Below are 15830 nucleotides of genomic sequence, written 5' to 3'. Positions count from 1 at the left end.
GAGAGGAGGGTTTTTTTACATTTTAAAAGGGCTGCCATTTGAGTCCAGGGGCCCAGTGGCTGGGAGCGGGCTTCTGCCTCCTAGAATTATGAACGGCGCAGGGTTCCTTCTGGACTCTAGCCCTCCCCACCTCGAACTCGGGCTGCCCTCGATGTTATAAACACTTCTGACAAATCAACATCACCAAAATTGTGTCGTGAGTTTTCTAGTGCAGGATTTTCCTCAGACCAAACCTCCAGCGTCTATTCATGAGTCTAACCTCAGCAACTTCACCGGACCTGGAAAATCACCTTTGGATCAGCAGCATGGGACCCAACCCACGGCACCACAACCGGCCCCTTACCAAAGCCTACCTCTGCAGTCCTAAAACTCTACATTTTCACAGGGCGTCCCCTCTGACTGACCTTAAAATATGTTGAAGTATCCTAAAATAGCTCTGAAATAGCTAAAGAATTAGCTATTCTTAAAGAATAGCCTAAAGAACTATTCAAGTTAAACCCGCGGTCCCCCCTTCCCCCGCCGACACTGTGGTTCCCGGCTCCGCCACCCCGCCCGCCCTCGGCATCGCGGTTCCCGCAGCTCAGCTCCCCTACACCCCCTCCGCGCCGTCCGCGCCGCCTTGGTGCCCCGCGGGCTCCGCTTTCCCGGCGCCCGTGGGGCCGCCGGCCCTGCCGCCGCCCACCGACACTATTCTGTGCGGTGCGGGCCGACCCGAAATTCGCGCTGCCGTCCACCAGTCCCCCATGCTGCCCTACGGCGCTGACGTCATCGACGCATGCGCAGTCACCGCTTCTATCGCCGATGCTCCTGCCGCTACCCGCGGCTGCCCCGTGCCCGCCCGCAGCTTTTCTACCGCCCTTCGTACCAGCCTCTCAAGCCGCGGAGGGGGAAAAAAGGGGACGGGACACCGGCTCTACAACTGCTGACACCCGCGTCGCCTCTGCCACCGCCCAGCCCAGCCACCGTCCAGTCCCCGCCATGCGTCTTCACGTCCCCGCGTGCACCACCGAAGCCACCCAACGCCGGCACACGGCCCCCGCCTGTCTCCGCCCCGCTGCTAACACCGGCACAGATCTCGTCAGTATCCGCTACGCCAACAACTCTCCCCGACAACGCGAAACAACGACAGTTTTCAACTTTCCTCTTCTACCTCACCACTTCCTCTTCAGAGCCCCAAAAAAGGGATGGGTTATCAGGAAAAAAGGGGTTTAATCTGAGGGAAAAAGCTTCCTTTTCCACAATTGCCTGTGTTCAAATTGAAGAGGAATCCACTTCCCCTGCAATTTTAATAGTCTCAATTGGAGGTAAACTGTGCTTTTTCTGTGCTGTTAGAGGTATCAACTGACAGAGACTGCCCATTTTCTATTTTTTCCCACTTTAAGTGGAACGGGAAAGCATGGATGATGCTTCCTTATGGATCTGAATTAAGGGCAAAATGCCCCCTTTTCCATCACCAGAGAGATTTAAAGTGAGGAAAACCACTCTTTTCCCCAATATCTGAGGGGATTAAATTAAAGGGGAGAAGCCATTTTTTTACCACTGTATTTGTTTAAATGGAGTTAGCTGTCCCATTTGCTCATTTTAAGCGTTGCCTTTTCCAGCATTTCAAGGGTTTAAAGCTGCATTTCAGGGCACTTCTACCCACACCCCGGCACCAAATATCTGCGACGGGAGCGAGGCCAGCAGGTATGTAATGGTAATGCCACCTGGGAGTCCATTCTTTTTCTTATTTTCATTTAGAATGTAGACAGCCCTGATTAAAGGTCCCTATGAGACACCATTCAAATCAATACTATTCTTCTCCACCCTAATTAATCACAGATGGAGTGCTACTTAGTAATCACTGAAAAATAATTATGGAAGTCCATAAATTATCCAACTTAGCTGGCAACACTGCTGAAACACAAAGTTTTTCTTCTTACCTTTTTTCTGTTCCTTTGCTCCATTGTCCTGAGTAATTGTAGCAGAAAAGAAAACATTGTTTTTTCGCAAAGAGTTTTCTTCTACGCAGAGCTCCTTACCTCAAATTTAACTCAGAGGAGCCAAACAGCTACGGTCCCTCTGAGGGCCTTTATACCCGCTGGGATTTGCCGCCTCCCCTTTCCCAGGCATCGTGGGAAAAAGAGGCGGGCCCAATTAGGGGTATATTAACCCCAGGCTGTGCTAAGGGGCATTATTCCTTCCAGGGGAATCAGCAGGGGTAAAGAGCTCCTCTCTCATTTCAGTGAAGAGGCTCTTTCAATTTGCTTCAGCCTGCTAAGAGCAGGCATCTTTTTGGGCATTTGAAGCAGCAGAAGTTTTGAAAACACCTTGAAGAAAACAATATTGAATACAGGGAGTATTTAAGTTCATGGTTTTGTGTTGGGGGTTCAGGGGCAATAAGATGCTTTTATAATGACTCTTCTTCTTGGCTTTTTTTTTTTTTTTTAGGAGAATTTCCAGAAGTTCTAGGTCACATCAAGTGCGATACTTCAGATTCTCTCAGCAGATTCATCGTAACACAAAAGGGAACCGCCCCCGCAGCAGCTTTCCTTAGCAGCGGATCGTCCCCTCGCACAGATTCACTTCAGAGAGATAAGACGAGGGCTGTGGTCACAGAGGGGATAAAAACAGGGTGGTGGGGTAGGATTCACACCGGTTAGGGGTTTTGAGTCAGCTATGCGGGGGGGAAGTTTTGAGAAATGGCCTCTGGGGCCACAGTGCGGGAAAGGCTCACTTTAGCTAACAATGCTGAGGCGGGCAGGGCAGAGCAGTCCCAGGGTGTGTTGTCACTTGTCTCTTGTGCTTTCTGTATCTTCTGTACATCTTGTGTAACATATCTCTTGTCTTAGCCCTCCCAGGAGCTTATAAGAAACCCCAGCTCCTTCTGTTCATCGCCCATCTTTGCGTTCCTCGGCCCGGCACCGGCGAAGCTTCTATGCGGGAGGTCAGACAGGCGTCAGAATCGCATCTGTCTTTAGAAGCGTGTGATCGGATGTTTTTTTAGGTCTCGTTCTCAGCTGTGTCGACAGCTATATACAGCAGTGTTTCTTTACAGTGGATAAGGACTTGTGCCGATTCAAAGGCAGGCAGAGGCTTCCAGCCACAGGATTCTCAGGCATCTGTCTCTGCGGTTCTTGGAAAATAGTTGTTCCGTTAGCATGTTTTCCCTCCAGGGTCATCTGATCCCGGCAGGCTCGCCTCGGGTCCCTCCTCGGTCATCTCGTTCAGCATTCTCTCGGTCCTCGTCAGGACTTCCTTGTCTCAGAGAGTTTTCTCTCCCTGTCACATCCCCTTGTCTCACGGGTGCCTGGGGGTATTTGGTCCGGAGCTGCTCTGCCCTGGCGTCCAGCCCGGTTGTAGGTGTTTAAGGACAAGTCCCGGGCACTTGTAATTGGAGATTTGTAATATGGGCTGTAGTTGGAGTCTAGCTGGTATTCTTATGTTGGCAGCAGGTGTCTGGAGCTGTGAAGTTACCCTGCAGCACTTTGACTTTTTTCCTAACTTTCTTTCAGATTCAGACAGACTGACCTCCTGGCAGAACACCTGTCCCAGATGAGGGGGTCCCCCTGAGAAGGTTGGTCACGGTTTTACTTTGCAGCGGGGCTGGAACCGGTCACTGTGTTACAGCTCTGCTCTTTGTATTTATTTCTAGGAAGTAAAGCTGGAAAGCAGCGGGGAAGGCGAAGCAGGTGGGAGGTGAGCCTCGGTTGGTGGCGAGAAGCCGTTGTTCTTGCTGGGGTCGCAGTTTCTGGTGCAACTCCAAGCATCCCTGCTTGTTGGTGTGTTTTAGGCTGCCTCCTGATGCTGTGCTGAGGCCCCCTCACTGACCTGCCAAGAGACCCGGTTTGCTTCTCTGGTGAGCCCCAGCAAATATTACCGAGTCCGTGACGAAGCCTCGACCTCGTCCACGTGTCGGTGCGGTCCTGGTACCCTTTAGGCGTGGCCGAGGAGTCGCGGCAAGTCGGGGGCGTTGGAAGGAGCGGCGAGGGCGCGCTCAACTTTCAGCGACGCTACATCGCCTGCTCTCCGTTTATCCTAGGCGTACCCTGCGACGACGGCATCTGCCTAGGAGCGTGGCCGAAGCGTGCGGCCGGAGGACCCGGGAGTTCCTAAGAGATGGTGAGTAGGAGTCTCTTAGGTGAATATGCCTCTAAGATTGTGCACTTATATTTGGTTTTCTTTATCATAGGTGATGATACTTGTCTGAGACAACAGCCCGGTGAGAGAAGAACTTCCCAGACAGCAAGGTGGCTTTGTTTGGCTCCTGACCGGCCTCTCGCCGTGACTCACATCTTCAGCCCTCTGAGAGATAAGTGGAGCCCACAGAGGGGATCAAAGCAGGGCGGCGGTCGGGACTGAGATCGGTTTGGGTTTTTGAGTGAGCTTTGGGGATGGGGAGGTTCTGGAAATGACCCCATAGGCCCCAGTGAGGGAAAGCCTCACTTTGGTTAACAATGCTGAGGCAGGCAGGGCAGAGCAGTCCCAGGGTGTGTTGTCACTTGTCTCTCGTGCCTTCTGTGTCTTATGTGCATCTCGTGTAATGTGTCTCTTGCCTTAGTCCTCCCAGGGGTATATGAGAAACCCCGGGGTCCTTCTGTTCATCTCCCATCTTTGCGTTCCTCGACCCGGCGCTGGCGAAGCTTCGATTCGGGAGGTCAGACACGTGTCAGAATCGCATCCGTCTTCAGAAGCACGTGATCTTTTTAGGTCTCGTTCTCAGCTGTGTCGACAGCTATGTGCAGCAATGTTTCTTTACAGTGGATAAGGACTTGTGCCGATTCAAAGGCAGGCAGAGGCTTCCAGCCACAGGATTCTCGGGCATCCGTCTTTGCGGTTCTTGGAAAAAGTTTTTCCGTTAGCATCTTTTTCCTCCGGGGTCACCCGAGCCTGGCAGGCTCACCTCGGGTCCCTCCTCAGTCATCTCGTTCAGCATTCTCTCGGTCCTCGTGAGGACTTTGTCTCCCTGTCATGTCCCCTCGTGTCACGGGTGTCTGGGGGTATTTGGTCCGGAGCTGCTCTGCCCTGGCGCCCAGCCCAGTTGTAGGTGTTTAAGGACAAGTCCCGGGCACTTGTAATTGGAGATTTGTAATACGGGCTGTAGTTGGAGTCTAGCTGGTATTCTTATGTTGGCAGCAGGTGTCTGGAGCTGTGAAGTTACCCTGCAGCACTTTGACTTTTTTCCTAACTTTCTTTCAGATTCAGACAGATTGACCTCATGGCAGAGTACTGCATCCCAGATGATGGGGGTCCCCCTGAGAAGGTTGGTCACGGTTTTACTTTGCAGCGGGGCTGGAACCGGTCAGTGTTACAGCTCTGCTCTTTGTATTTATTTCTAGGAAGTAAAGCCAGGTAGCAGCGGGGAAGGCGAAGCAGGTGGAAGGTGAGCCTCGGTTGGTGGAGAGCAGCCATTGTTCTTGCTGGGGTCGCAGTTTCTGGTGCAACTCCAAGCATCCCTGCTTGTTGGTGTGTTTTAGGCTGCCTCCTGATGCTGTGCTGAGGCCCCCTCACTGACCTGCCAAGAGACCCGGTTTGCTTCTCTGGTGAGCCCCAGCAAATATTACCGGAGTCCGTGACGAAGCCTCGACCTCGTCCACGTGTCGGTGCGGTCCTGGTACCCTTTAGGCGTGGCCGAGGAGTCGCGGCAAGTCGGGGGCTTTGGAAGGAGCGGCGAGGGCGCGCTCAACTTTCAGCGACGCTACATCGCCTGCTCTCCGTTTATCCTAGGCGTACCCTGCGACGACGGCATCCGCCTAGGAGCGTGGCCGAAGCGTGTGGCCGGAGGACCCGGGAGTTCCTAAGAGATGGTGAGTAGGAGTTGGGTTTTGGTGAATATGCCTCTAAGATTGTGCACTTATATTTGGTTTTCTTTATCATAGGTGATGATACTTGTCTGAGACAACAGCCCGGTGAGAGAAGAACTTCCCAGACAGCGAGGTGGCTTTGTTTGGCTCCTGACCGGCCTCTCGCCGTGACTAACATCTTCAGCCCTCTGAGAGATAAGTGGAGCCCACAGAGGGGTTCAAAGCAGGGCGGTGGGTCAGGACTGAGATCGGTTTGGGTTTTTGAGTGAGCTTTGGGGATGGGGAGGTTCTGGAAATGACCCCATAGGCCCCAGTGAGGGAAAGCCTCACTTTGGTTTGCAATGCTGAGGCAGGCAGGGCAGAGCAGTCCCAGGGTGTGTTGTCACTTGTGTCTCGTGCCTTCTGTGTCTTATGTGCATCTTGTGTAACATCTCTATTGCCTTAGTCCTCCCAGGGGTATATGAGAAACCCTGGGGTCCTTCCGTTCATCTCCCATCTTTGCGTTCCTCGGCCTGGCGCCGGCGAAGCTTCGATGCGGGAGGTCGGACAGGCGTCAGAATTGCATCTGTCTTTAGAAGCATGTGATCGGATGTTTTCTTAGGTCTCGTTCTCAGCTGTGTCAACAGCTATATGCAGCAGTGTTTCTTTACAGTGGATAAGGACTTGTGCCGATTCAAAGGCAGGCAGAGGCTTCTAGCCACAGGATTCTCGGGCATCCGTCTTTGCGGTTCTTGGAAAATAGTTGTTCCATTAGCATCTTTTTCCTCCGGGGTCACTGGAGCTCGGCAGGCTCGCCTCGGGTCCCTCCTCGGTCATCTCGTTCAGCATTCTCTCGGTCCTCATGAGGACTTTCTTGTCTCAGAGAGTTTTCTCTCCTTGTCATGTCCCCTTGTCTCACGTGTCATGGGTGTCTGGTGGTATTTGGTCCGGAGCTGCTCTGCCCTGGCGCCCAGCCCAGTTGTAGGTGTTTAAGGACAAGTCCCGGGCACTTGTAATTGGAGATTTGTAATATGGGCTGTAGTTGGAGTCTAGCTGGTATTCTTATGTTGGCAGCAGGTGTCTGGAGCTGTGAAGTTACCCTGCAGCACTTTGACTTTTTTCCTAACTTTCTTTCAGATTCAGATAGATTGACCTCCTGGCAGAACACCTGTCCCAGATGAGGGGGTCCCCCTGAGAAGGTCAGTCACGGTTTTACTTTGCAGCGGGGCTGGAACTGGTCACTGTGTTACAGCTCTGCTCTTTGTCTTTATTTCTAGGAAGTAAAGCCGGATAGCAGCGGGGAAGGCGAAGCAGGTGGAAGGTGAGCCTCGGTTGGTGGAGAGAAGCAGTTGTTCTTGCTGGGGTCTCAGTTTCTGCTATAACTTTAATCCCTTGGGTTTTTTTTATTTTAGGTGGTCTACTTGCAAGATATCCCAGCCCAGGATGCTGGAGGACAGGTGGGTGCAAGCTCTGTGTGTGTTTTGGTGTTTATGTCCTTGGTTTGCTGCTAATCTTTAGTTCTTGAAGATAGAATGAAAGAACCACATCACAAATCCCACCTTGTGGATCCTGACACACATTGGTGTCACGGACAGGATTCTGAGAGACAGAAGGGGTTGCAGGTTTATCGTGCAGTCAGTATCAGGGGAAAGATGTTTCGCCTCAGCCGCCCCTAGCCTGCCACGTCGGTGAGCAGTGTCTAGAAAGCAAGGGAGGTGACTCGAATTTGTTAAAAACAGCACATGCCTCAGGGCAAAGCACCCCACACTCGTTTGAGGGCTCTGTCTTCAGAACTTTACAGGGGATCTTTGAGTATGATAAGTGGGACTGAGTGGTTTTTCTGTTTAAAGTCCCTGGTTTGCTGCTAATCTCTAGTTCTCTAAGATAGAAGGAAAGAACCACATCACAAATCCCACCTTGTGGATCCTGACACGAATCAGTGTCACGGACAGGATTCTGAGAGACAGAAGGGGTTGCAGGTTTATCGTGCAGTTATTATCAGGGGAAAGACGTTTCGCCTCAGCCGCCCCTAGCCTGCCATGTCGGTGAGCAGTGTCTAGAAAGCAAGGGAGGTGACTCGAATTTCTTAAAAACAGCACATGCCTCAGGGCAAAGCACCCCACACTCGTTTCAGGGCTCTGTCTTCAGAACTTTACAGGGGATCTTTGAGTACGATAAGTGGGACTGCGAGGTTTTTCTGTTTAAAGTCCCTGGTTTGCTGCTAATCTTTAGTTCTCTAAGATAGAAGGAAAGAACCACATCACAAATCCCACCTTGTGGATCCTGACACGAATCGGTGTCACGGACAGGATTCTGAGAGACAGAAGGGGTTGCAGGTTTATCGTGCAGTCATTATCAGGGGAAAGACGTTTCGCCTCAGCCGCCCCTAGCCTGCCACGTCGGTGAGCAGTGTCTAGAAAGCAAGGGAGGTGACTCGAATTTGTTAAAAACAGCACATGCCTCAGGGCAAAGCACCCCACACTCGTTTGAGGGCTCTGTCTTCAGAACTTTACAGGGGATCTTTGAGTACGAGAGGTGGGACTGAGTGGTTTTTCTTCTGTTTCAGTCCCTGGTTGGCTGACAAGCTTTTGTAGTCCAAGATGGAATAAAGGAACCACATTGGGAATTCCACCTTGTGCATTGTGACAGTAACTCAGTGCTTTTTTCTTTTCTGTCTTTGCAGGAGTTGGTGTTGCCCCGAGCACGGCAAGGAGCAGAGATGAGCAGGTGAGTTGGCATTTTGAAGTTAAGTTAGAGGACAGGGCTGTAGTGGGATGGGCCCCTCTGAAGCCAAGGGAGAGGGTTTCTTTGCAAGCTCACCAGAGCTTTTGCTGGGCAGGGCAGTTCCAATCCATCTTCTCGTTGTCTCGTGTTTCATGTCATCGGCCATCTCAGCCTCTCGACGTCATCGTGGATTTTTTCGTCTGAGGAACCGGCCTTCGCATCCACAGCTATCGCTGCGTTCACCCGGCAGACATCACCTGCGACTGCCTTGTACCGTGCCTGCCTCTGTAAAACTAACTGCACTGTGCCTGCCTCTGTAACTTAACTTTACTGCACTGTGCCTGCCTCTGTAACTTAACTTAACTGCACTGTGCCTGCCTCTGTAACTTAACTTAACTGCAGTGTGCCTGCCTCTGTAACTTAACTGCACTGTGCCTGCCTCTGTAACTTAACTTAACTTTAACTGCATTGTGCCTGCCTCTGTAACTTAACTGCATTGTGCCTGCCTCTGTAACTTTAACTGCATTGTGCCTGCCTCTGTAACTTTAACTGCATTGTGCCTGCCTCTGTAACTTTAACTGCATTGTGCCTGCCTCTGTAACTTAACTTAACTTTAACTGCATTGTGCCTGCCTCTGTAACTTAACTTAACTTTAACTGCATTGGTTTGGAGCTGCCCTGCCCTGGCACATAGTTAGATTTAGGTGGAACAATTATAAAAGGTTACAGTTTCTCTTTTCTATGAGGTTTTTGTGTAAAAAATGTGTGGGCCTAGAGGGTGGCTGAGTCATAGCTACCATAGAATCCCTCACTGACCACCTTGTGTTGTTTTGCAGGTCTCTGATGCCTATTTTCTGAGGATCTACCTTTTGATGTTGAGAAGCAGCAGTGAGAAGATATCTCAGGGCATTTTGTTCAGCAGAGTGTTTCAAATAAGGGTTGCGGTCACTGTGCGAGTTAGTCTCCTGCTGCGTGTCAGAGTGTGGCTGTCTGTGAGAGTCGGTGGGTCAGGGTCTGCTTGTGTGCATGTGTGTCGAGTGGTTCTAACCTGGTCTGTATGGCTTTTGCTTTTCAGGACTTGCAATTCACTTTTAAATTTAGAATAAAAAATCCCCAGCTGGGGGGTTTTTTTTTTTTTCCCTCCCAGCTGGGGTTTTTTTTCCTCGGTCCCGGCCGGTCTGCGAGGCGACAGTCATCGCCAAAGTTTGGGCACGGACCGGCCCCGGACCGAGGTTTTCGTCAGGCAGGCTGAGTTTGAGGCCCCCCGGGAACCGAGTTCCCGTGGGGTAGGAGGGGGGTGTGTGTTTGTGTCGAGTGGTTCTAACCTGGTATGTATGGCTTTTGCTTTTCAGGACTTGCAATTCACTTTTAAATTTAGAATAAAAAATCCCCAGCTGGGGGGGTTTTTTTTTTTTTCCCTCCCAGCTGGGGTTTTTTTTCCTCGGTCCCGGCCGGTCTGCGAGGCGACAGTCATCGCCAAAGTTTGGGCACGGACCGGCCCCGGACCGAGGTTTTCGGCAGGCAGGCTGAGTTTGAGGCCCCCCGGGAACCGAGTTCCTGTGGGGTAGGAGGGGGGTGTGTGTTTGTGTTGAGTGGTTCTAACCTGGTCTGTATGGCTTTTGCTTTTCAGGACTTGCAATTCACTTTTAAATTTAGAATAAAAAATCCCCAGCTGGGGGGTTTTTTTTTTTTTCCCTCCCAGCTGGGGTTTTTTTTCCTCGGTCCCGGCCGGTCTGCGAGGCGACAGTCATCGCCAAAGTTTGGGCACGGACCGGCCCCGGACCGAGGTTTTCGGCAGGCAGGCTGAGTTTGAGGCCCCCCGGGAACCGAGTTCCTGTGGGGTAGGAGGGGGGTGTGTGTTTGTGTCGAGTGGTTCTAACCTGGTCTGTATGGCTTTTGCTTTTCAGGACTTGCAATTCACTTTTAAATTTAGAATAAAAAATCCCCAGCTGGGGGGTTTTTTTTTTTTTCCCTCCCAGCTGGGGTTTTTTTTCCTCGGTCCCGGCCGGTCTGCGAGGCGACAGTCATCGCCAAAGTTTGGGCACGGACCGGCCCCGGACCGAGGTTTTCGTCAGGCAGGCTGAGTTTGAGGCTCCCGGGAACCACGTTCCTGAGGACCACCGACAGCAGGATTATAACGGGGCGGTGGAGAGGAGAGTGAAGGTGAGTACGTGTGCGAGCTGAAGCCGGCTTCTGTGGTGAATGAGTATTGTGTTTTCTGTGTGCTCCTTGTGGTTTGGCATAGTAGTAATAATGAAACAGCATGTATTGACCTTTCCAGAACTGTAGAAATAGTTATATTCTGTTAATATGTATTTGGCTTGTATTGTTCTGTATTTGCATTTGCTGCATTACTCTGTATGTGAATTAGGGATTTTTCAGTGTGTACATGGATTGTATTGTAATGCATTTGTCTCCAGTTTCTCTGTGTTTTGCTGTAGTGTAAATAAATTCATTAAATAAAGGTGAATAAACTTTCATCCCCCTGCCCCCCTACCACCACTCCCCCCCGGCTCTTGTGTTTTTGGTGTGGTGTAGTCATTGTTTTCAATCTATTTCTTGCTTTTCAATCTCTTTCTAACTTTCTCTAAGTCTCTGTCACTGTTGCTCACTCTATTTTTCTGTTTCTTTTCTCTCCAACTCTGTTTCCTTTCCCTCTAGCTCTGAGTTAGACAGAAAGCAACTGGACTCGATTCCTTTCCACCGTAACTCCGAGTTAGGGTGAACAGGAATTGTCTCTGTTTCCTTTCTCTCTGCCTCTGAGTTAGACAGAAAAGAAATAGAGTTGGTTTCTCTCCACTCTCCCTCGGTTTCTTTTCACTCTAACTCTGTTTCTTTTGCCTCTAGCTCCGAGTTAGACAGAAAGCAAACGGACTCGATTCCTTTCCACCGTAACTCCGAGTTACGGTGAACAGGGATTGTCTCCGTTTCCTTTCTCTCTGCCTCTGAGTTAGACAGAAAAGAAATAGAGTTGGTATCTCTCCACTGTCCCTCTGTCCCTCTGTTTGTTTTCACTTTGACTCTGTTTCCCTTTTCTCTGTACCTCTGACTTAGACTTGGACTTAGTTTCTTTTTGCTCCCCCTCTGTTTCCCTTTTCTCTCTGACTCGGACTTAGTTTCTTTTCACTTTGGCTCTGTTTCCCTTTTCTCTCTGACTCTGACTTAGTTTCTCTTCACTCTCTCTATTTTCTTTCCCTCAAGCTTTAACTTATTTCTCTTCTCTCTAACTTCTTGTTTTGCTTTCTAGCTTAAACTTTAAACTTAGAAAAAGCAGCAGTAGAACCTTTTGTGCTCCCGGGGAGTAAAAAAACAATTTAAATAAAAATTATAAAATACATACCACTTACTCCCCGGGAGCACAAAACCTTCTACTGCTGCACCAGACTTATTATTTTTATTGTTTTTCTTTATAGTATATATACTATATAGTGGGGCTCCACCCCCTCCCACCTACACTATACCTAGTACCGACGCCTATCCCACCCTCACTCACACCTGGCACACCACTGACCCTCCCCTAGCACTCACCCAAGCCCTGCACCCACCCCCCCTATACACCCACCCATCCCCGAGCACCCACCCCCCTATGCACCCCCCCATCCCCTAGCACCCACCCAGCCCCAAGCACCCACCCCCTATACACACCCCTCCATCCCATACCCCGACCCCTGAAGCACACCCCAGCCCCAAACACAGCCCCCCACCCCAGCACCCCCACTCCCAACACGCCAGGAACAACGGGAGCCCCCCTAATCAACACAACACCCACCAAAACACCACCCCTCAACCCCAGCAGAGCCCCCGAGCAGCCCATCACGCCACACCACCCCCCGGCGCCGCTCCGCCACTCGGGACCACCCCAGAACCGTCAATCACGCCGCCCCACCCCCGGCACCGCCCCCCGGCACCGCCCCCACGCCGTCAGTCTCGCGGCCCCGCCCCGCGGCCCCGGCCCCGCCCCTGCGCCGTCCATCACGCGGCCCCGCCCCTCAGGACCGCCCCCCGCGTGTCCGTCACCGAGCCCCGCCCCCGGCACCGCCCCCGAGCCGCCCGTCACCGAGCCCCGCCCCCCGGCACCGCCCCCGAGCCGTCCGTCACGCCTCCCCGCCCCCCGGCACCGCCCCCGAGCCGTCCGTCACGCCGCCCCGCCCCCTGGCACCCCCTCCCACCCGTCCGTCACGGCGCCCCGCCCCGATGACATCAGACGGCCGCCATTTTATGAAAAATATCAACATTATGATTTTTAATAAAATACATACAAAAACACGATAAAACGACACGGTAACACAACCACCACACCCCGCACACACGCCGCCGACCCCGCCACGCCAAAAAACCCGTCCCGAACCCGCAGAAAAAGTCCCGATCACCGTCACCCCCCCAAGCGCCGCGCAGCCGCGGGACCGCCCCGAGCCGGCCCGGAACGCCTCTCCGGCGCGCGCCAGCGCGCCGGAGAGGCGTTCCGGGCCGGCTCGGGGCGGTCCCGCGGCTGCGCGGGGCCGGTAAAACTCCCGGCACGGGCGCCGCCATCTTGACCGGAAGTGCGTCACCGGCACCACGGCAACCGCCCGGAAGTGCCCTCCTGGCCGCCCCGCCCACCGATACCGCCCCCGAGGTGTCCGTCACGCCGCTCCGCCCCCCGGCACCGCCCCCCAGCCTGCCCGTCAAGGCGCTCCGCCCCGATGACATCAGACGGCCGCCATTTTGTAAAAAAATATAAACATTAACATTTTTAATAAAATAAACCCAGAAACAAGACAAAAAAGCACCGTAACACAAGCACCACACCCCGCACACATCCCGCCGCCCTCCCCACGCCAAAAAACCCGTCCCGAAGCCCCTGAAACAATCCCGACCATCGTCACACACCCAAGCGCCGCGCGGCCGCGGGAGCGCCCGGCGCCGACCCGGAACGACCCTCCGGCGCGCGCCAGCGCGCCTGAGGGTCGTTTCGGGTCGGCGCCGGGCGCTCCCGCGGCCGCGCGGCTCAGGTAAACCCCCCGGCACGGGCGCCGCCATCTTGACCGGAAGCGCGTCACCGGCGGGACGGCAACCGCCCCGGAGCCCCCACGGCGCATGCGCGGCGCCATTTTGTCCCGGAAAAAAATCAAATCGAGAATCCCAAATCCCGGCGCCGAGAAGCGCGAGAAAAACGGCACCGAATGCCGCGCGGCAGCGCGGCATTCGGTGCCGTTTTTCTCGCGCTTCTCGGCGCCGCGTTTTAAAGCCACACAGAAGCACGACACTATAATTAAGCATAACCACGTGGGCGCGGCCATTTTGAACCGGAAATATAGGGCGCGGCCATGTTTTTGCCGGAAAGACAGGGCGCGGCCATTTTGAACCGGAAATACATAGGCGCCGCCATATTTTTACCGGAAATACACGGCGCAGCCATGTTTTTGCCGGAAATACAGGGCGCGGCCATTTTGAACCGGAAATTGATGGGCGCCGCCATGTTTTTGCCGGAAATACAGGGCGCGGCCATTTTAAACCGGAAATACATGGGCGCAGCCATATTTTTACCGGAAATACAGGGCGCAGCCATGTTTTTGCCGGAAATACAGGGCGCGGCCATTTTGAACCGGAAATATAGGGCGCCGCCATGTTTTTGCCGGAAATACAGGGCGCGGCCATTTTAAACCGGAAATACATGCGGGCGGCCATGTTTTTGCCGGAAATACTTAGCAGCCGCCATATTTAATCTGAAATTCAAAGCTACAGCTCCAGACTCGAGTTCCAGGTTGCAATACCAGGCTCAAGTTCCAGGTTATGGTTCTAGGCCAGGGTTCTAGGTTAGGGTTCTAGGTCAGGGTTCTAGATCAGGTTCTAGATCACGTTCTAGATCAGGTTCTAGATCACGTTCTAGATCGGGTTCTAGATCGGGTTCTAGATCGGGTTCTAGATCGGGTTCTAGATCGGGTTCTAGATTTCAGTTTCACTTTCGGTTTCACTTTCACTTTCGGTTTCACTTTCACTTTCACTTTCGGTTTCACTTTCACTTTCGGTTTCGGTTTCACTTTCACTTTCGGTTTCACTTTCACTTTCAGTTTCAGTTTCACTTTCGGTTTCACTTTCACTTTCGGTTTCAGTTTCACTTTCACTTTCACTTTCGGTTTCACTTTCACTTTCGGTTTCAGTTTCACTTTCACTTTCGGTTTCACTTTCACTTTCGGTTTCGGTTTCACTTTCACTTTCAGTTTCGGTTTCACTTTCACTTTCGGTTTCACTTTCAGTTTCAGTTTCACTTTCGGTTTCAGTTTCACTTTCGGTTTCACTTTCGGTTTCACTGTCAGTTTCACTTTCACATTCAGTTTCACTTTCGGTTAGGGTGAGGGTTAGGGTGAGGGTTAGGGTTAGGGTTAGGGTTAGGGTTAGGGTTAGGGTTAGGGTTAGGGTTAGGGTTAGGGTTAGGGTTAGGGTTAGGGTTAGGGTTAGGGTTAGGGTTAGGGTTAGGGTTAGGGTTAGGGTTAGGGTTAGGGTTAGGGTTAGGGGTTAGGGTTAGGGTTAGGGTTAGGGTTAGGGTTAGGGTTAGGGTTAGGGTTAGGGTTAGGGTTAGGGTTAGGGTTAGGGTTAGGGTTAGGGTTAGGGTTAGGGTTAGGGTTAGGGTTAGGGTTAGGGTTAGGGTTAGGGTTAGGGTTAGGGTTAGGGTTAGGGTTAGGGTTAGGGTTAGGGTTAGGGTTAGGGTTAGGGTTAGGGTTAGGGTTAGGGTTAGGGTTAGGGTTAGGGTTAGGGTTAGGGTTAGGGTTAGGGTTAGGGTTAGGGTTAGGGTTAGGGTTAGGGTTAGGGTTAGGGTTAGGGTTAGGGTTAGGGTTAGGGTTAGGGTTAGGGTTAGGGTTAGGGTTAGGGTTAGGGTTAGGGTTAGGGTTAGGGTTAGGGTTAGGGTTAGGGTTAGGGTTAGGGTTAGGGTTAGGGTTAGGGTTAGGGTTAGGGTTAGGGTTAGGGTTAGGGTTAGGGTTAGGGTTAGGGTTAGGGTTAGGGTTAGGGTTAGGGTTAGGGTTAGGGTTAGGGTTAGGGTTAGGGTTAGGGTTAGGGTTAGGGTTAGGGTTAGGGTTAGGGTTAGGGTTAGGGTTAGGGTTAGGGTTAGGGTTAGGGTTAGGGTTAGGGTTAGGTTAGGGGTTAGGGTTAGGGTTAGGGTTAGGGTTAGGGTTAGGGTTAGGGTTAGGGTTAGGGTTAGGGTTAGGGTTAGGGTTAGGGTTAGGGTTAGGGTTAGGGTTAGGGTTAGGGTTAGGGTTAGGGTTAGGGTTAGGGTTAGGGTTAGGGTTAGGGTTAGGGTTAGGGTAGGGTTAGGGTTAGGGTTAGGGTTAGGGTTAGGGTTAGGGTTAGGGTTAGGGTTAGGGTTAGG

The 15830-nt window shown here is 52.2% G+C and overlaps 1 protein-coding gene across 3 annotated transcripts; it reads left to right on the top strand.

Annotated features, from left to right (window-relative positions):
• The first annotated feature begins 755 nt into the window (after positions 1-755).
• On the top strand, positions 756-10981 carry LOC147655208 (uncharacterized). 3 transcript variants are annotated; one of them, XM_086871882.1, is made up of 16 exons: positions 756-1304; positions 1602-1686; positions 2431-2926; positions 3495-3556; positions 3635-3678; positions 3773-3838; positions 4022-4101; positions 4172-5242; positions 5319-5362; positions 5457-5522; positions 5707-5786; positions 5859-6961; positions 7040-7083; positions 7175-7219; positions 8446-8489; positions 9322-10981. In XM_086871882.1, exons 1-3 carry the CDS (start codon positions 776-778, stop codon positions 2534-2536), a joined length of 720 nt encoding a protein of 239 aa, XP_086728008.1. In that variant the 5' UTR covers positions 756-775; the 3' UTR covers positions 2537-2926; positions 3495-3556; positions 3635-3678; positions 3773-3838; positions 4022-4101; positions 4172-5242; positions 5319-5362; positions 5457-5522; positions 5707-5786; positions 5859-6961; positions 7040-7083; positions 7175-7219; positions 8446-8489; positions 9322-10981. The 3 variants fall into 3 exon arrangements, 2 of the variants coding, with proteins under 2 accessions (XP_086728008.1, XP_086727924.1); XM_086871798.1 differs by having other exon boundaries at positions 2431-3556; XR_015281568.1 differs by having other exon boundaries at positions 799-1077; positions 2431-3556.
• The last annotated feature ends 4849 nt before the right edge of the window (positions 10982-15830 follow it).

Source organism: Cyanistes caeruleus, chromosome 1 (assembly GCF_971803275.1).
Source record: "Cyanistes caeruleus chromosome 1, bCyaCae1.hap1.1, whole genome shotgun sequence".
Taxonomy (NCBI): domain Eukaryota; kingdom Metazoa; phylum Chordata; class Aves; order Passeriformes; family Paridae; genus Cyanistes; species Cyanistes caeruleus.
This window is presented reverse-complemented; position numbering and strand designations above follow the sequence as displayed.